Genomic DNA, 21,373 nt, shown 5'->3' on the forward strand with positions numbered 1-21,373 from the left:
GCATTATAAATATACTGATGTGTTATAATTTGCTCATAGTACTGTATAATCATAGTCATAAGCACTCATACATACATATTCATAATGCTTTACTACAATAATCATAACACATTATAAAGCATTTTATAACGACTTATGATGTCAAGTATCATTATACTTCAGAATTGAAGTAAAACATAATAAACATGTGATTGTAGTATATGATCATAATTCATTATATGACATTTGAATACAGTATGATCATTGCAACAACAACAACAGAAAACTGTACAAACAAATAAATAGTGTGTTTGTTGAGGACTACTTTTAGCTGTGGATTTGGGCACCTGGACGTTATATTTGGCCCAAAAGAGAAGCATGTCACCGAGTGCAACTGTGTGTTTATAGTCAACACTGGAGCTCTAAAAATATAGAGACATGTTTTACATTTTTAGGGCAGTAATCACAGACATGTCGTATACAAACAAATTTTGTCGAAAGCTTTTTCAAAGGTAAAATGTACTTCCCCAACACGCTGTCTTCCTGTTTGCAGGGTGTTTCTGTGCGCCATCTGTCCGTGTTTTGTCACCCGTCCACGTGACAGCGAACAGCAGCCGTGTATGACGGAGCAGAGGAGCCCCGCGTCGAGAGGAGCGAGGAAACAAGAACTAGTCCCAGCGTGGTCACTCCTCCGAGCAGAATTACTCACACGCATGTGCAGTATGACACGCGTGATGAGAGAAAGAGGTCAAAAAGTCACTAAGTGCCTTCGCTTAATCCAGTCAGCTTTTAGCTTTTTGTCAGTTTGGTGCTCTGAATTAAATACCTTCAACCGCTGCCAGGTTATGAATTATGACTACAAAAAGAATTGTCCATGCGCGTGTGTGTGTGTGTGTGTGTGTGTGAGGAGTGAGGTGTGTTGTTTGACAGTTACAAACAGCCCGCGATAAATCCAGGTGCTTATAGCTTGGAAAGTTTCGGCAATAAATTCCCGAGCCGGATGAAGGGAACGTGCATTCGCGATTGCGAAATCGACTTCATTTCGAACTCATCAACCTCAGCTCTCGGAGTGACAGCAAATAACGGTTAAAGGGAGCTTTAACCATAAAGCCACTCCGGCTTTATTCAGGAGCACCGAGCGGGAGCGATCAGCAGCGCAAAGCGTTTCAGTGTTTTTTGTTCTCCCGTGTCAAGTAAATTGCTTATATTGTTCAGATCTTCGCAGGAACTATTACCGCTGGCTGGAATCATCGATATCTTTTGTCACACTGAAAGTGTTCAACACAAAAAGGCCTCTGCGTTTGTGCTTATATATGGTCTGCTTCATTGCTGAGAAGTGGACCGGCATGAGAGAGTAAACGGTGTCAAACCAAATCAAGAGTCCTCTACGATTTCCGCTGAAAGAATGACACATTTGCATGATTTCAGATGGTTTCCATATTCCGCTTTGGTTGATTAGGTCGTCAGACGGAGCTACTCATTCAATGATCACCGCCACATATCGAAAGAAACATTGAAATTCACATACATCTAAATGCAAATAAGAAGAAGTGGAGGAGGAGGAGGAGGAGGAGGAGGAGGATGCTAAATCGTCGAAAGCAGGCATCAGTGTAGCGCCATGAGGATTATTGTTGCTGTATGCAGATGGAAGGTGTGACAAAGTCCCTGCGTGGGATCGGTCTAATTTAATTTCATCAAGATGGCCACAGAGTTTCGGACTTCATTTTAGATGATCAACCCGCTGTAAAACAATTGTTGTGAATCCTTTCCCAGTTTGCCACCTTAAGCAGTAAATCACAATATAAGCACATTGTTATTTGCCAGTAAGAGTAGGAGAACGTTAGCCAAACCACCGGCATAATCGGAGGTTACTTTCCCTTCAGCCCTCCTTTGATCGCACTAATCACCCGACCGGTGGCTGTCTTCATCTCCACGATCACCTTTGAGACACTCGGTCCTGTTGGAGTGCCCAGTCTGTCGTTTTACATTATTAGTTTCCTGCTGGGGGGGCACAGTAAAGCGAAGGTGAGGAAGGTGAGGAAGATGGGAAGCGACAGCTCCTGCCTGCTCGTCGCTGGGGGAAGAGGAGGAGGAGGCGGTGTTGACGGCCTAATCTCTGGCTACGATTATCTTCTCATTACAATCAGACGGTAGCCACTCGAAGAAGAGGAAAATGTGTAATTACGCTCAAATCTCCCATGACTAAAACAGAGGATAATAAGTCGAGCTAGATCTGTGTGCTCACATCTAATCATCCAGTTTATTTAGTCATTCGTTCTGCAGCCAAATTTGGCTCCGAATGAGGTTTTTTTGGGAGGGGGCGGGTGAATTGATAAACACCTGACAGCAGCATTGTGTCGGTATTGGAAGCAAGAGATGATTTGCCTCTATTTTTAAATGTGTTTCATTAATTCTGGCAACTAGCTAACAAATACTTAAAATGAACTCACTAAAACTAAATCAAACAACTCTCTAAAGCACACAAAGTTATACTACAACACCCAACACTCTCCATCCCTCACACAAAAATGCGAACTTTTGGGGACAGAGCCTTCAGTGTGACAGCCCCCACACTTTGGAACTCTCTCCCCATAGAGCTCCGCAACACACCATCTGTGGACACCTTCAAAAACCTCCTCAAAACTCACCTCTTCACCAAAGCCTATGTCCTCTAGCTACTGTTGCATTTGTTATGTTTATTTATGTCTTTGTTAAGCGTCCTTGGGTTTCATGAAAGGCGCTATATAAATCCTAACTATTATTATTATTATTATTAAGGAAAAATCTTTAAAACATTTGGAACAACATTTTGCACTGATAATGGTGCTAACCGCTAACGCATTAGCTGTTGGCAAAATGCAGTTGTATTCAGGCAATATAAAATAGATATTAGAGAGGGAATTATCTACCTTACTCTTATAGAATTTAAACTAGCAAAGATTGTTTTTTAATCAAAGCAGATATTTAAAGAAAAATACGAAAAGTATGAAAAAAATAAATCTTTAATCATTTGAATTTTGTGTTTCTATGCAAATCACCACTAGATGACAATAACACAGGTTGAAATTACAAATGTTACGGTTTGGACCTGAATCCAACAACCTCTACTAAATACCCATGCAAAAAAATGGTTTGGATGTTTAGTTACTGTCAATAACTAAAAATGTTAAACTAAAAAAAAACAACTACAAAAAGCTTTACTTTATCAGAAACATAGTCAAGGGGAACTTCCACTTTTCTGATGACCATGCAGCTCCCGTGTCTGCATCTGCTCGGCACGAGATAGAAAACACCATTTCCCAAAATGCCAGGGCAACTGAAGCATGTAAATAACTACATTTCAATTGACACCTCGATTTGAATGGTAAATGGCTGACCTCCAATTCTCCCAGAGAATGTCTGGCGGGGAGAAATGGAGGGGAATAAAACACATAACCAGCAGACCAGAGGGAATAAGGCTAACCAAGCGTGCTAAAAATCCTCCTCGCTGTTGTATGATGAAGCCTTAACTGTGTGGACAACTTGAAGAATCACTTTTAAAAGTTCTCAGGAGAATGCACAAGAGCCAAAACAAACTTCTCTTTTCTTTTTATGCTCTCCTCACAGCTTGGAGACAACAGCCTGCCAGCCGCTCAAGACCGATGAGAGGAAACCGGCGGACACCAGGGTGGACACCGCGGATGGGAATGGCTACATCAAAGGGAAAGGACGCAAACACCACAGCCATCGCAGGGCCAGGAGGTGAGTCGGTCTTCACGTCCGTCACACACGCCGACGAGGGCGAAGGCTTCAGATCTCAAAGGTTTCTAAAGAGAAAATCAAGACTTGAGCCTCCTTTTTCAAGTTGTAGGATTGTTGATGTTGCTGAAACATTTGTGATGATGAATGGTTTTTCTTTCTTTCTTTTTTTGGGGGGTGGAGGGGATGTCGATTCCGGTGGTGATGATAAAGCATTTTAACAGCGCGCCAAACACTTCTTCGGGGCCCGAATCTCCGGGAGAAAAACAGAGCTAATCTCTGTATTCTGATGCGGGGGAATGTAAACAGTCTTATCAGGTCGGGCCCAGCGGAGAAATACAAACACGTTGTAAGGAATTCCACACGATGACATTCAGATCCTCTTTTCACCAGCACCTTGACTCAACAGTCTCCTTCACACGCGGAGGATAGTTCTCAGGCTTTCGTATTCCGAGGTGGGAAAAATCGATTCAGACAGATTTTACATTTTTTTTGTTAAACTCTCAATTAATACGACACCTTCAAAGCCTTTTATTTGCAGTAGCACAGCAGGGAAGCAGCCAGCGAATATGTAAAACACGACTGAAGCCGCATCTGAGGTGCAGGAGAGGATCGTATACATGAATCACTTCTCTTTGGATGAACTTTACCCGGCGGCGCCTTCTCTTTGTTTTTTAATTCAACAGTGAGCGCCGAGAACGCGCCGGCATGCAAGTAAAAGACATCTGATAGAAAAATAAAGCTCAGTGAAAAAGATTTATGGTGTTTGAAGTCCCTGAAACTGAGAGTCTCTTTTAGTTACAGTAGAGCAGTCATTCCCAAAGACTCCGTCGGGACCCTCAGGTGGATCGCTAGGGATTTTATTCGGGTAAATTTGCAGAATTTCTTCCACAGTTGGACGTGTGACTTTCATATCTGCAGTACGCCTTTGATCCACATGAGGGAGCCTGAATCGTCGTGTTGACCTGACAGTTGCAGCTCCTTAAAACATTGAATCCAATATGAAAGGCTAGCGTACATCTTTGTTGGTTTTACTAATGAAAGGATGCAAGAAATAAGAGCTTGTTAACCTAGATTTATTGATTTGCTCTCATTTATAAAAATATTAAACACGTGTAACGTTTTCAATAACACATGCATGAAACGAGTTGTGATCCATTCCAAATGGCAGGTTTACCTATTCAAGATAAAAGGTGCGTAAATGGCGGTAAAAATGGTCATTTATGTTTATTGACTCACACAATTTGCTCTTCTCACAAGGCTGATTGTGAATTAGGCCTTGATGGTTTGTCATTTTCTAAAAAAGCGGATCCTCGTAAACAAGTATTGGTAAAAACAGAGGACTTAAACAACTCAAAATGGCACTGAGATGTACAAAGTTGTTAGAAACGTCAGTACTGAGGAATCAGAAGAGATGCCATGAGGAAGGAGATCGAGTGCATACCATGGCCGTATCTCGCCTCCTTGTCAATGTAGTTACCAGATGTTGGTTAAAATTGGACCCGGCTCATTTCCATGAGGCTGAATATTATTATTTTGTATATAAAAGTGTATTAATTTCCCCCTGAATTCCACCCTGTCTTTACTGTTGCAGCATCTCTCTAAAATCTCAGAGAGCTGCACTGGTGTGGATTAAATACAATCCAGTCCAGCTTGAGTAAAACATCCACATTTTCGCTCACAAACTCAAGCCACCATCCAGCTATATACCTGTGTATGATGATAATAATGAATCACATAAACATAAGTCAATTATAGAGCATTTTTAGGCAAAGAAAAAGTGCAAAAAGAAAACAATTGTACAATACATGTATAAATAGACACACACATGTACTATATGAACGTACATTAATGCAGTCATTTTATATACAAACATGATCATCTCACAATAAAACAAAGAGTGTAGTATTTGTTATGAAAGGTTTTAAGATGAGTTTTAAAAGCAGAGACAGCAGACCTGGCTATAAGCAAATAATGAATGGATGTAAGAATAATGTGTTTGTGTTTATTCAGCTCCACTAATGAGGTGGAGTCGTTTAAAAAGTCTTTTTCTCAGTTACCGAGCACAGCGAGTCGCTGCCTGAGAAAACTTCTCTGTTGAAAAAGACATTTGTTCTTTGGATTGTTATCTTGCTAATTGGTCCACAGCAGCCCGATGTTCCAGAGCAACCAGTGTTAATTATAACATGAAGCACTAGCTCCTCTAGAATTAGTTTGCTCGAGTGTTTTAGAAAGCTGGTGTTACAAAATCGGGTTCACTTGAAAAAGAGCAACTAATATGATTTTTTATTCGGTTGAATTTGAGATGATGTGGTGTCAACGTCTTCAAACAGACCAAAATATTGAATCTGAGCACGAGGTGCTTCACTTGATTCAGCACCACGGATGAGAGTGATGTGACTCCAGTCCACGCGATGAGCCTCAAAACTGGGTTGTGAACCGCCAATAAACACTTATGATGAAGAAGAAGAAGAAGAAGAAGAAGAAGAAGAAGAAGAAGAAGAAGAAGAACCGAGTTACACATCTATGTTTTCAGCTCCCGTCTAGTTTCCATATTGCCGCAGTTTTATTAGGAGTAATTCTGCCATGTGTCGTCTCGTCTCCCCCAAAAAACACACGTCTTGGTAATCCCGTACAAATCAGTAATCGAATGTATCGTTTTGTTTGTTTTTGTTATATGTAAATATGCATTGCCATAAAATAAAATCCCAAATAGCCCATGAAATAAGGAAATACTAATCCCACTTTATTTATTTTGCTTCAACGTGAATTATTTTTAGTCATTCTCAGATATTGCTGTTTGTTGTCTGTCGGCTTGTCACTAAAACGGTCTCAACAAAGCTACTGTGGTCTTTTATTTAATATGTCGACATAGGCTACAGTCTATAACTGTATTCATGTGTTTATAGGCCAATGTATGAACAACTTAGTTTTTATGGTCTATCGCCATCATTTATTAAAGTTTGGAGCTGTTTTCATTTCAATGAAAGGAAAAATCCTCAATCGGATTTTTGTCCTCATCTCTTGTTAAAATAAAACATAAAAGCAAAGTAATGTATATATTCTGCACACATATATATATATATACAAGTTAGATTAAGTGCTGTGACGCCGCCGGCACAGGCTGCTGATGTACTTTTTAATTTGCCAGAGCGTGTCACGATGATAAATGCCCGTTCTCTAGAAGTATAAGAAGTCCAGCTGATCGCGACTGTATTAAACACAATACCCAGTGCTCGGCTCACAGCAAGTGATATATCGAGGATGTAGTTACAAGCGGACATTGAAAAATAGGCCACATTCAGCTTTCAATATATTCCAATCAGATGTCCCCGAATCCCTTTTTTTCATCCTCTCATTGTTCTGCACAATCACCATTCCCAGTCGGCAGTGGACTGCTCTCTCGTTCCCTCCACCTCATCAAAAGAAACAGTTTCTGCTGGCAAGATGAAGAAGAAAAAAAGATGCAAATGCTTGCCTTGTGCTCTCTTTCTACGAGGCCAGACCGGTAGAGGTGTTAATGAGTGACAAAGTGTTCTCATTACCAGGAGAGGGTACTTGGGCTCGGTCGGTCTAATCAGCCCTAATGCATTTCACTTCCTAATGCTCCCAAACTGCCGACTACACCAGGCAGGGCCATTCATTACAGCGAGACAGTCCTCTGCTTCCAGTGAAACCGGGACGGTGTCTCCGGAGCTCTGTGGTCATCAAGCCGGAGTGCAGTTGGTCACCGTCTGGGTCGGCTGCGATCACGCTCACCTGTCGGCACGACCTGCTGTGTGTGCGGCATGAAAGCACATGCATGTCTTTGGATTTTTTTGACGCGTATTGGCAAAAGATTTCTCTCCAGTAAACATGAAGGGGTTTAATGATACAGCTACTATTTGTAGGCATTTGGATGCATTCTGCCTCGAGCTATAGACTCAACCTATTTCTGTGCTATGAAAATATCATTTGGATATTGGTAATGTTATTTAGAAATTCTTCTTTCATAGTTGTTGTTTTTAGTCTCAGTAGAACCACTTAACAAAACCTTAACAAACTTAACAAAAAGTCTTTGTATATTGTTGTTGAATTTTTGTTGTTGTTTCAAAAACATTTGGCTTCCTAAAAATTCTCAAAGGGGACTGCTGATTTACCCATTTTGTCGTGAATGAGCATGTACGTGGTTATTATTTAGTTTCCGTGCCTCGTTTATATTCCGAGGAGCTTGTTATATAATTGGGAAGCCATTGAAATCAACCGTTTCTTTCAATTAGTTTGAAGCTCTTGTTCAGTGGAAAAGAAACGCATGTCCTTCAGTAAAGCTGAAGCTTCCTCACTTTGTCCATGTCTTTGAGTCACAGTGGCTGCAGATGATTTCAGAGAGTTCAAATATTTGTCTCGAGATTCACAAGTCTCTTTGTAAAACGAAGAGCCAATGAGAGCCTCCAAACATTGGGAAGAGCACCCAACTGTACCTGAGTCATAATGAAAAGAACATGGAGACGACTGTTAAAGACCTCAGCACAGCTGTTGACTGAAAATAGGTCCGCATGGAGCAAATTACATTTCATTACATTGGAAAACCCTGGAGACTGTATGTTTGGTGTTTTTGCATGAAAGAAATGGCGCTGAACAGTTGCAGATACATATTTCTGTCTTTCGATTAACCAACTTATTGCTTCAGCTCCAAACCGATTGAAAAAACGGCACAAAATGAACCATTAAAGTCTTTGAAGAGAGCTGCCTGAATAAAGGACGCATACGCCGTTCTTCCCAATGGGGTTTTGGAAAGATTTGCTACGTCTGCTACTTGGGGAAATGGGTTGAGAAGATTTAAAATCTCTGATGTTTTTTCCTCTTGATCGCCTTGATGGACGATCACATCCATGAATCGGAGCGGCTCGGCTTGACAACAGTGAAATAGTTAGAAATTTGACACGTTCCTTTGATTGTTGATTGACAAACCCTAAGCTAGCCCCCATAAAGGCAGCCTCCATGTGATGACTGGACATGGCTGAGTCAGCTTCACGGGTCAATGTGCATGTCCTCGTGTATTTCTCTGCCTGTAAGTGAGTAAATGAGCATGTCGGGGCAATAATTGTAGTCTCTATGCCGCCTCCCTCCTCTTCTTTATTTACCACCCCACCATTAGGGATGTAAAGCCACATCAGTTCTAGTTCACCAGACTACCTTTGCAGTTTTCCGAATAAAGCTTATGTTCGACCTCGTCCTTAAAGGCAAGGTGAGTTGCAGTCAGACGCATCTCCTGTACTTCGTATCACCCAACATGCTCTCTCACTCCCACCTGTCTTTCTTCTTGTGGAATTCCGCCAGCGCGCACTTGAAAGGCTCACTCGATGAGCCGGAGGTGCTTCAAAGGCCCTCGACTCACTTTTTCCACATCAGCCGTTATCCGAGAGAAAATGAAGTGGACCTCGTGGACTGCAATCAAGCTGTTCAACAGATGGAATCGGACAAGTTTCTGTTCTTTGTTGTTATGAATCCACACTTCAAGGGGAAGAATGGGGTGAAGGGAGAATGTCCCGGTGTGTCACCCCAGGGAGATTTTCGTAGCGGTCAAACAGTGGAATTACTTCTTCTGGGTCTGTCACGTGATGCCGTTAAGCCCAAAAAGACTTTGGGACTTGGATTGTCTCTTTTGAAAGAGACTTTAGGTCCTAAAAGTTGCACTAATAGCAGAATCCATTATTGTTTTCCTTCCTCCGTTGATGTGATTGAGCCAAGGCCAAGCATCTGGAGGCGGAGTTAAAGGACACGCTGGTGGACACGCGATCACACACACACAAAATTTAAAATCGGGACACTAAGCTGCCCGAGTGCTCTTTTAAGATAAAAAAAATCTTGTCTCAAACACTTTCCTTAACTTACCTGGTTTAGTGTAACGAGTTTCACTTGCAGGTTTTGGCACCAATGATAAAATAACAAATTATAAAGGTCCATTCCGTTCTGTCACACAATCATGAAGTCAATTCACTGATCACGGGCATTTCTAATGTTCATTGTGTAAAGTGAAAGTTACCAATAGATATGTTGTACTGTACAGTGTGTTTGTTTGATTGCTTGAAAAACAGAAAGAAAGGAACAAAGGATAAGGGATAATCCACTCTGCCTCAGAGTCAACAGCCAATAGGAACGCAGATCACAGATTCAAAAACAAAAGCATGGAAAACTGGGATGACGTATTTTTGGAGGCCCACCAGGGAGTTTTTGCGTTTTAGGATTCATTCCCTGACATGATTAATGGAGTTATCTCTGGGATGCATCACAGCCCCGGCTTCAGCGACGCTCGCTGGCGTGCGATCTTGTTTTGTGTAGTTTTAACCAGTCTCGATGGGATTTCTTCCTCCTGTTGTGATGGGATCATCTCGTATGGGACATTTGGCTCACAGTTAATCTAGCTTGTGTATGCTGTGAGAGGGAATTTAGGATGCATTTACGAGCAGTTATGTGATGCCAGTGATGAGTCATGTGCACTATACCAAACCCATTCAGTTAGGGGGGAAATCACTGCTTTTGATGGTCACTGTAATTAGAACGTGAAGGCCGGACCGTGGAGCAGTCTGAGGCGGTAGTGTACCCTGGAGGCGTGGGTTCGAATCCCTCTTCTGACTTTTCTGAGCGTATTTATGTCATACTGATCATGCTGTATACACTGCAGCATATCCATATCTATCCCTTATTTTTATATTCTTTATTTTTTGTTTTTGTGCATCACAATGCACTTTCTTCCTTTTATTCATCTGGTCAGATGCTACACTGCCTTTTGTCAGCACAGTATTTTTTTCTCTGTGCAATGGCAATAACCTTGAATGTAATCTATTCATGTCTCATGATCAATGGTAAATCAGCTAAATCGTGAAAAAAGTTAAATATTGAAATTGATAAAACACAGTCATTTCATAGGGTCTATTTCTTCAGTAGTTCCAGCAGAGGCATTTTTCAATACTTTGAGCACCACGAGTGAAAGTATTTCTCTAATCACAGATTACTTTAATATATACTTTTTTACGTTCAATGAGAATGTTTTAAAATTCTCCCTTTCTACAAAATCTGCACATGACAAGCTCAGGGAGGGGTGTCGTCCCAATGAAAGGGCGCCCAACTTCCTGTCTTGGTACTGATCGCTGGCATTGGATGTAAATTATGGACTGCATATTTTTCCAATATGGATGTCATTCTTCGGGATGCTGGGTTGTCGAGTGGAGGCAGAAATCTCGGATAACCCAACAATGGGCAAATATAACTAGAATCCCCAAGGCTAGATAGTACGAGAATAATATATATATATATATATATATATATTTTTTTTTTTATTTATTTATTTATTTATTTTTTTGGGAACACCCACACTAAATTATATTCTAAAAGTGCACATATTGGGCTTCAGAAGCCGTAACTCTTGCTCCAGAGATTTCACGTCACTGGAATGAATAATAAAGTGTCCCCGCTGCTCCGTCTCTGCTCACAGCCCCTCCTTTGATGAGGAGCTCTCCCCTCGGCCCAAGGGGAAGAAGAAGAAGAAGAGAAAGTCTGAACGGAAGAGGAAAAGGAAAAGGTCAGTCCCCCAAAAATGTTGATGACTCTGCAGCGAGGCGTATCGACGGACGCCTTTGTCCTCTTTCCTGAAAATGAATAAACTGAGGGAGGTGTACAGGAGGACGCTTGGTACTCTGTGGAGTTCATGTCTACCTGTCCTCCGGCTTCAGGTCTCCTTCCTACAGCCTGTCGCCACTGCGGAAGAAGAAAAAGAAGAAGAAGAAGAGCTCCAAGAAAAGCAAGCGGCATAGGTACGTGGCTTACGGCGACAATATTGGCACAGTGGCATGACATTTATTATTCGGTGATGAAAATCATGTTTTGTGTGTGTGTGTGTGTGTGTTTCTATTCCAGGTATACCTCCAAAAAGTCAAAACGCAGGTATGTGCAGTACGATGGTTGCAAGATGTTACGCATCATTTTGTGTGTGTGTGATTTTTACTTGAATGTTTAATTAAAAGAGCTAACTGTAAACCCGAGTACATGTCTGTCTTAAATGTCTTAAATGTGAAGCGCCTGCTTTCTGTGAGATATCCAACTTGAAAGCCAATCTGTATCGGTGAGAAGTCATTGTGTGTGCAGCCTTTGTCGGTCTTGTGTGTTTCTCGCTCATCACTCTATTCCCTTTCATCCCTCCAGCTCTACACGTTTAAAACACAAGAGGAAGAATGAGCGCAAACACAAAAAAAGGTCAGTTCGTGCTGGTTGCAGTAGAATCAATGTGCTCCCCAAATCCTACACAACCTTTTTTTTGAGTCCCCCGCCCGTCACCTCCTCTTCCTCCCTCCCTCCATGGTAAGCCCGTCCACCTTTTTACAGAACACCCATCGCTGAGGAAGAAAAAAGGAGAGAGCATCCTGAAAAGTGCTCCCTCGTGTTGGGCAGAAACGTGCAGGCTTTTATTTTTCTAAAGGAGAGCGCGGATATGAAACCCTCGTGAAAAAGAGGGAAAACAGATTGAAAGCTTGAGCAACAAAGAGAGGGGGAGAAAAAAAGGGGGTAAATCCAATTTCATGCTGTGATCTCGCAACATTTTACAATTTGACTTTGGATGAGCGGCCCGTTGTTTGTGAGCACGGAGCCAAGTTCGGCTGCTGCTGACTGCGACAGAAACCGCTGCTTTCCAGCTCACTTCCACTCGCTGCTCTTTTGTGGTCTTCATGCCTCTGCTGTTTCTTTATCCTCTTGCCTTCTCCAACGGGATCTCCTGTCTTTCAAACATAAACGTATCACAGAAAATGTAAAAAAAAGTGGGATAAATCTATTAATAGTATGAGTAGTTTTGCAAAACGAAACATCTACATAGTGAGAAAATCTTGGAAATCTTGGATATCCGGGAAAACATTTTACAGTTCAGTCTGAAAGAGCCAAGTTACGTTCAAGATCATATTACGGTTCAGATGGTAGTTTATTGACGGGAAGTATTTTGAACAGGCTGCTCTATTTATGTATTTATTTCATTTATTATTTTGCACAATTCAAACAATAAAATAAAAATCACAACAGAGATAAATGAATATCACAGTGCAGGAACAGGCAAAAAGCCAACTGGGCTTATTTGAAGCCTCCACCTATATAATATTTAAAATTTTACAAAACGATAAACAAAAGTACGCACAAGATAGACAACAAAAGAAAAAAAAAATTGTTAATGTTATCGAAATGTGAACACACCACCGAGTCACGCCACGTGGTTGCACATGCAGGTTGGATGACATTTCATAACTTTCTTTCCCAATTTATTTAAAAATGGATACATAATGATTAATTGGAAAGCACGTTTGGTTCAGTTGCTAAAGTTAACATGTTTGCTAGCTTTGCTTGTTTTGCCAGCAAAGGTTTAAGATTTGTGTTTAAAGTTTCAAATGAGCATCGTTAAGAGAGTCAAGCCAATGAAGCGAAGAGCATATTAGTGTTTATCATAGCAGCTAGATCATAAGTGAAGATGTCCTGGAAAAGTCCTGGAACGTTACCTCTAGAAAAGAGCGGGAACCCTGAAAAAACTGATCATAGCAATGACCAAAAAAGCTGAAGCTTAAAAATATGTGCAAATACTCACATTTGAGCTGCTGGAATTTGTAAATTGGTGAATGACATAATTGCTGAGCTAATTGTAAAAAAAAAGAGGAGAAGATACTTCCTGTCAATTGATTAATCATAGTGCTCTCATCTCCTTATCCACTCGTGTCCTCTCTCCTCATCTCTCTCCTACAGTTCTCGGACTCACTCTCGGCGGAGGCGACGCTATCGGAGGTCAGAGTCGGACAGTTCATCTTACCAATCTCCCGCAGAGGACAGGTAGGATCTCTCCCTCCTCCTCCTCCTCGTCCATCAGTTTATCTTATCAGCTTGAGGTGTCTGCCGAGTTCCTGGTCACACCACAGCGATGACTGATAAGGCAGAGGTGACTTCCTGATCTCAGGCCCTTATCGCAGCTTCACAGGAAGTGGCCCCATATTCACTCCACAGATCAATGCACTCAATTATAATGACGTATTGCAGAATTTCTGAAAGATGAAGGATGTTGTTTTTCACGGGGTTTTATGGATTATACTGAACGGCGTTGACAGCGTAATAGCTTCAACTGGTTATAATTAATCCTTAGATAAATCATTGATCGCCACTGAAGGCAACATGTTGCATATTTAATGGGAATGGCATCTTTAAGAGCTCAATTAGTGAACTCTGACTCATGGAGAGTCGTTCCAATACCGAGAATGCCTCCGTTACGGCCTCAGATGCTGGGTCGTGTATCAGAACAAGTCTATGCAGCGATCTGCTATCACGCGATACTTTTATTTATCAGCTCCTGTACTCTGCTGCACGGCAACAACACGAGTCAATCTGGCCTGATCCGTACTGCACATGTGCAAACTAGTACTGCACACCTATTTATTCCCTCATAATGCTGCATTGTGAACAATAAATCTGGTTTGAAATCGGCCGGTGGAGAGCTAGTTAACACAGAGGTTGCATTCAGGTACATTATGATGCATTCAAGCTCTTTCCAGATACAATTAGTATTAGGTGATTATAAATTACCAGATGTTTCACTGATTGATGTGCAGAATGGGCTGCAACTGAAAAGAAGCATTTGTGTCACGAAAACTAAATCCATCATTCATCCGACAGACACCATCTGCACAGATCTGCGGGGCGTCAGCCACTAGGAGACCTGGCAGCTGTCGTCGAAGAGTCCAATGGAGTGCTCGACCACACGGACATGAAGTGGAGACCTGCAACCAAATCAGTGTGTAAAACGGCTCCAAAATATCGCTCCGTCCTCTCAACCGCTACCGTAAGTACACTTTAGGACTCGTAGCGTTGCTGCCGCTGGTTCATGTGAAACAGCTCACCGTCAGTCAATGTAAAAGGCCCACAGTGAGGCAGACTGTGCATTGCAACCGTGATCAATATTAGGAAAATAAAACTCCTGACGACAGCTTTATTTATGTCGATTTGTAGTTGACTGCTACAGGATGCAATAAAGCCTTTAGTGTAGTTTAAGATCTGTCCGTGGTTAGATCTGTGGCGTACTGCAGAGTACACCATTGCAACACTGTAGTGCCGCACAGGAAGTGGAGCACTTGTTCATTGTCGAAGGCCGTGGTCACACTTTTCAATACACTTTTTTTATCCTATATACAGTATATATATATAAATAGTTGTTCTTCTTCTTTGTTCTTTGTTCCACTAGCCATGGGGATTCTATTTATTCCTGCCGATGGATAAACTCATTTCTTTTTTGGGGAATTCTTCAAAATAAAAGCCCACCTTATTTTCTTCCTCCCTGTAGTATTAGTATTAGTAGACTTGTTTTATTAAAGAATAACCGCAAACAAACTTCCGCTAGTCCATTGTTAAACACATTGAACACAGTATTTTTTATTAGTTCTTCACAACAAAAATCCTCCGGTATTTTGATATTTAGAAGCAGCAAAATCTTTTCATCAGCATGACGGAGGCCTACGTTTGATCAGTTATTTGCCAACATGCTGTTCACACCTCACTGAGATCTGAACTCGTTACGACCGCCTCGGCAGGTAGTCGGGTTGATCGGATCCCAACGCGAGCAAGATCCGATCCCGGAGCGTGCCGACGGGACGGTTGCGTTGTGGCGTGATCGGATAACCAAAGTCACATTGAGAAGTGTGACCACGGCCTTTGGTCATGAAAAGGGTGACTCGCTGTGCGGCAGTCAGAACGTAGAGCTTCATGGTGAGGGACGTGTCTGTTAGGGATCAGGAGTGATCACTGAATGATCATGGAATTCTTTTATTTTTTTTGCCATATTGGATACAAAGATAAAACAGAAAAGCACCTCAGAAAATCTTTGTAAAAGCAAAACCTAAAATGAATTAACTTTGTTAGACTGGCCTTATAAAACCTTTGCGGTTAAAACAGTGAAAAAGACTCTAAAACTTTTGCCCTGTTATCCTGAGAAGATGTTATTATATTAACTTTTTACAAAATACTGCCTTTCAGGAGCCAGAAGTGGGAAAATTATAAAAAGACATGTCCTTTTCACTTCAACTCCTCTCAGTCCCCTCGGGTCATTGCATCTGTTTTATGTTAAACTTCCAGCTGACGGTTTCAGCAGCCGAAATGAAACCAACAGAAAACAAACATCTTTAAACTGTAAACTGCTTCAAGCTGTTTATTGCAGGTTGATTCTGCTTTTCCTTTTTTTGCAAGTGATGTTCTCCCAAAGAGCCACATAAATACAGTCATGTCCTTAAACTCATTGTCTCAAGCTTGTTGGAGCATGCAATATTTGTAATTTCTCTCCAGCAATCATTAAATTATGCTAATTGCATAGAGAAATGTTTTTAATTACACACCACAGGCTTTTAATTGAAATTCAATAAATGAGTCCATATATTGAGTCATTCAATATCCCAAAGTCTTTCAGGAGGACTTCTCAGTTAGTAGCCTTACTGGATCACAATTATTCACTGGTGTTTGCATTTATTTATGGATTTTGGTTTGGTGAATAGAAGCACATAGTATTGCAGAATGATCTTTTGTTTAATATTTCTTTCCCCCTCAAAAAAGCAATCCATAAAGGGAAAGGTAGGTATGACTGTAAAGAAAAGAAACCATACATTTTGGGAATAATTGACGTGAATGTGGTTGATGATTAAACATGTCAACCTTTCTTGTAAATATAATTGATGAATTGGTGAATTTATTTTGTGGTGGAAGCATAAGAAAAGTTGTGGCAACGACAGGAAAATAAATCTCCCAAGAACCATTTGAAATGTTTATCTGAGGCAGCCTTGTCAAAATATCTCCAGGTGACATTGAAGAATGTCCCTGATTAATTTTTTTTTTTCCCGATAAGTGAAATCTTTTTCTTTTTGGGTGCGATGCGAGTGGTAGATGACGAGCAAAGACTAAGTTTCCCTCAGGGGTCGGTCTTCAGACTAGCTGATGGGAAATCTTGAGGAGGACCGACTGGATGAACCTCTCCTAGTCTCAAAATAAAGAGAGATCATAATTTTACAAGATGAGTCAACTATTTAGTAGAGTCAGACATTTTTTTTTCCCGTCTGTGGACGTGTGCAGTATAGAACAACATCCTAGCTTCAGTGTGCAGTAGTTGTACTCGCATACAAGCACACTTTTGAAGTATTCTAGGACTTTTTTGCTCCTGAAAAAACTCCCAAACAATGCACCATTAAGGAAAGAAAAAGGAACAAGATCAATCTAACTGGCTCTGGGTTTGAAGAGAGGGTTATTGTCTTTTTCTTGCAATTTACGACTCTAATGATGCACTTATGTTGCCCGCTCTTCCCTTTTTCTTACACCTTACCTACTTAAGGAGGAAATCTTGATTGGTAAGTCGATGCTATCCGCAGATTCAGGGCTCATACTTGTAGGTCGGTGCAGGCAAATGATTTACTTCTTACAGGAGAAAGAGCACAGTCATCTGTCCCATTCTGAGGGCTTTCTTAGTTAGACTGATGGGATCTCTCTTTGTCTGCAATCCTTTTCATTTCTACATAATACCCATTTTGTGATGTTTGTTCGATGTTCTTTAAATGAGGCTTTTCAACGGGGCTATTGTTTACTCCTTTTCTCTTCACTGGAGTTAGAGCCGGTAGATCTCTCCACGCATAGTTTTTCTTTCTTCTCTGCTCTTTTGTTCTTCCTTTCATATAATTGTTTTAGCTTAGACTTTATCTCAATTTGTTTCTTCTTTGATTTATTTGACTTAAGTTGAGTTCAGACTTTCTTTTGGGGTTAATCGCATGCTTTCAAATTTGCATGACGTCTTTATCTTTCAAAGGTTTTCTGTCCCGAGAAAAAAAAGAAAAGAAAAAAAAAAAAGAATTCCTTCTCTGTATTTTCAAGGGAATATGTGCCTATTAGAGTATTCACAGAGCACCAAAGCAGATAGCAGGTGTCATCTATCGACACACGTTTGGTTTTAAGCCGCAGCACATTTGTCTGTTTGCAGATTTTGTCGTCAGAACCTGGGAAAGAGGTTTTACACGGGAAAGGGTCTCAGCAATTATCTGGCCGGACCGAAGTTCCGCACGATTACGATTCGGGGAACGACACGTCGTCGCCGCCGTCGAGCAAAACCGGTGTTTTTCAGGCGACGGTCACTGACGACAAGAGGAACCACTGTAAACGTCTGGCCTCACCTGAGAAGCTGAAGTTCACTGACAGAGACAGTGCCTCTGATTCAGGGAACTCTGTGACCAGCTACGCTTCCCTGTGCAAACCCTATGCGGAGGGTGGCTTGTCTGCGGCCCTTTTCAGTGGAAATGGCAAGAGGTAATGTCTGAATGAATGCATCCCAGGAAAAAGCTGTTTATCTTCTGTTTTCCAATGCTCTGTTTCTTCTTTTGAAATATTCATCTGAAGAGTGAGAACAATACGGAGAGCTTTCTATTTTTTTAAACAACGCAGGAGGCAGCCTGGGCTTTATCGCTCAAAAGCAGTGAATCGTCTGTCTTTGTTGCAGAGGGCAGATCACCTTGGGGTGTCGGTTGGAGGTTGTGAGATCTCCAAAGACTTCCGGCTGTTCCCAGAGGAGGAGAAAGTCGTCTGGAAGGCGAATGAAAAAAAGGCGGTCATCCAGCAGCAGGAGCAGGAGCCGATCCTCGGGGAGCTCCAGATACTCTGGCCGCTACTCTCGGAGCCCGTCGCTGTCATCCTGCAGGTGGGTTCACTACATCTATGTTTTATAGCACTGATGTCCAATAATATCCAGCTTATGCTATAACTTTTACACAAAAAAGTGGGAATGTGTTCCAGTCTGTCAAATGGATTGTCATGAAATGTGGTAAAGATATCCACGGTGCCTGATTAACGAAGTGTATAAATAGCCCATTGATATTTTAAGAGCATTCCATGTGTCATGATCACGCATTTTAGGCTCTTCGCATGTCTTTCTATGCCATGGCGTTACCTTGAAACAGCAGCAGTAGCTGTAGGGAACAAAGCCACTTACAAAAATATTTCTGGTTGGGCTTAAACTAAGTAAAACTCAAACAACCTAAGATTTGTTCCGAAATGTCACCATCAGAGAATAAGTACGTCAAATACCGTAAAAGTCGGGTTACAAGCCGCTACTACCTTCGGTCAGTGTCCTCGTTTGCTCCCCGCTGTAGCCAGCTAGTGCTCATGCTAGCGCTCCGCTAGTTCCCCGCTAACTTCCGCTAGCGCTCCTTTAGCTCCCCGACAACCACAGAAGGTAGCGGGACCAGCCCCGGCTCGACACCCGACTTGGGCAGAGAGGACGTGGACAGTAGCAGCAGTAGCGGGGAGCTATCACCAGCAGCGGGGAGCTAGCAGCAGCAGGGAGCTAGCAGCATCAGGGAGCTAGCAGCAGCAGGGAGCTAGCAGCAGCACTGGCAGCAGCGCTAACTAGGCTACTGACCGGAGGTAGGAGCTTGTAACCCGACTTTTACGGTACTACTAAAATGTAACCGACGTAACATAAGTATGGGAAATGTCAACATTAATTAAACAGGTTTTGAAAGTAAAACGTAAACAACGTAGCATATGGAAAACGTCACAAACATATTCAAGTTTCTAAAGTAAAATGTAAAAGTATGGAAAACAGAAGAAAAACACAAATGAAAGAAATAAATTTCAAAAGGAGGTTGATGGAAAGATGCACTTTATTTTTGCAGAAGTTTCAGGAATTTGCAAAGATGTGTGCAACACTGATGGAATCGTACTGCTTCGCTCGATAATGGTTTATTTCTCTCGCCGCCAGCTCGTACTCGCGCTCGCCGAGCTCTTCAGCGGATGTGAGGTGCCGGGGCAGCGCGGCCAGCCTGAGCTCCAGAGGAAGCTACTCCAGACACAGCGCTGACAGGTGAAACCGAACAAACCCTTTCAGCTGCGGGAGGGACTCCTCGTGAGGGAGAGTACACGGGAACAAACACACATTTACTTTGTTCAACGCTCTCTTTGTTTTGTCTGCCTCGCAGACTCCGAGCCAGAAAGAGAACACATAGCTCCAGAGGGACAGATGTGAAGCATGCACACAAGGTTAGTGGGAAGAGACAGAGACGGAAATCCTACTCGCCGATGAAGAAACGCAGGAGAGACTCGCCGAGCCATCTGGAAGCACGCCGAATCACAAGGTACGGCTTTTCCCAGCCGGGTTATTTACTGCTACAATATTCATTAATATGCCAAAAGGGCAGCAAATGGCCCCGCCCCCTCAGTTGGCCAATTCCCCAGAATCACTTTCATGGTGTTGATGAGCTGCGTACCTTGAAATGGCGTTTAGCCAGAGGATGAGATAACCGTCAGCTCTGAAGCCACCACAGGTGCTAAAGGAACAGATGGTGGAACAGAGGCGATATGAACACATAAAAAAAGAGTAAAAGTGTGATGTTCACTTTCTTTAACAGAGCGTATCTGCCTAGCTTTACTTTTCCTTTTCTCTCATGCTTCTTTATGCACAAAAGGACACGACAAATATCACATTTTATGGAGTTATTGCTCCACTAATCTATACTGTTTCAAAGCTGCACAGATCAATATTTGTGTATTACTTGTGTAAAAGCTCTTAGTAATGAACCCACAAATATGCTCTAGAAACCCCTCTAGTGACGCTTTTGAACGTGTCAGGGAAGTGTTGGTCAGTTTCCGCTCATTACTGCATATTTTCAAAATAAACTTCAAACATAGGCTTAATTAGTTTTTAGCTTTACTTGCGAAAAAGAAAACTACTTGTTCGGATTCAGGCAACAGTTGGTCCTGTTGAGGAAAAGACTGTGGTTTGAGTTAAAATAACTACATTCGTTAAAACTACAATATAAGTCCACACAAGTCTCCTGTAGTTTCTGTTTTTAAACTTCTCGCTTATGCTGCTAACTGTAAGTTCAACAGCTAGTCGCTTGCCCGTCAGTGACTTTATTAGAGCTTCTTTTTTGCTGAGAAGGATGCTGATGAGAGTGAACCAAAATCGTGAAATTTCTGCAGTAAAACGAAAACAGTGAACTCGTCATTTGACACATTGCTCATGTTTAGTAAAAGTTACTTTGCAGCTTTAGTGTCCTTACTGTGTCTCAGTTTCTCACCGCTTGCCGCCGTTGCTCTCCACAGCGCCAGGAAGCGGCCCATCCCTTACTTCCGACCCAGCCCGTCCAGCAGTCGGTCCACCAGCGTGTCGTCCTGGAGCAGCCTCTTCACCCGCAGCCGCAGCCCCAGCCCCAGCCCGCTCCACGGCATCAGCCGGAGCCGGAGCCGCAGCCGGAGCCACAGCTACTCCTCTTATAGGAGCTACAGCCGCAGCTCGTCCTGGAACTCGATCTTCGGGACCCGCAGTCGCAGCCGGAGTCGCGGCTCGTTGCACAAACGCCACAAAACCCGGCGTTAGGGGTTTCCAGGAGCACGTTGCAGGGACGGAAAGCTGGATGCCGGAGCGGCCCGACCGCGTGCGTCTCCTCGCTCCGCTTTGAGTGGAAATGTCCCCGCAGGGGTCTGACCACCGTCTTTCATCGAGGCAGTGTTGTTCTCTCTGCCCGCGGAGACCACTGGAGACTGAATGTCTTTCTGTTGGTTTGTTTTTTGTTCTTGCACCGCGTCCTCTTGCATCCGCACTCACAGCGGCTGTTCATCTCTGAAGATATTTACAATA

The 21,373-nt window shown here is 42.3% G+C and overlaps 1 protein-coding gene across 1 annotated transcript in view; it reads left to right on the forward strand.

The window, feature by feature from the left end:
* The window catches only part of srrm4 (serine/arginine repetitive matrix 4), a gene marked incomplete at both ends in the record, with an annotated part of 57,636 nt that extends 36,524 nt beyond the window's left edge, over positions 1-21,112 (forward strand). Inside the window, 12 exons of the mRNA XM_079221860.1 lie at positions 3,586-3,720; positions 11,192-11,278; positions 11,430-11,510; positions 11,614-11,640; positions 11,899-11,949; positions 13,474-13,557; positions 14,392-14,557; positions 17,723-18,045; positions 18,236-18,433; positions 19,496-19,597; positions 19,713-19,868; positions 20,839-21,112. Coding sequence (XP_079077986.1) covers positions 3,586-3,720; positions 11,192-11,278; positions 11,430-11,510; positions 11,614-11,640; positions 11,899-11,949; positions 13,474-13,557; positions 14,392-14,557; positions 17,723-18,045; positions 18,236-18,433; positions 19,496-19,597; positions 19,713-19,868; positions 20,839-21,112 — 1,684 coding nt within the window. The remainder of the gene's footprint in view (positions 1-3,585; positions 3,721-11,191; positions 11,279-11,429; positions 11,511-11,613; positions 11,641-11,898; positions 11,950-13,473; positions 13,558-14,391; positions 14,558-17,722; positions 18,046-18,235; positions 18,434-19,495; positions 19,598-19,712; positions 19,869-20,838) is intronic.
* Positions 21,113-21,373: the final 261 nt, after the last annotated feature.

The sequence above is a fragment of the Taurulus bubalis genome, assembly GCF_910589615.1.
Source record: "Taurulus bubalis genome assembly, chromosome: 8".
Classification (NCBI taxonomy): domain Eukaryota; kingdom Metazoa; phylum Chordata; class Actinopteri; order Perciformes; family Cottidae; genus Taurulus; species Taurulus bubalis.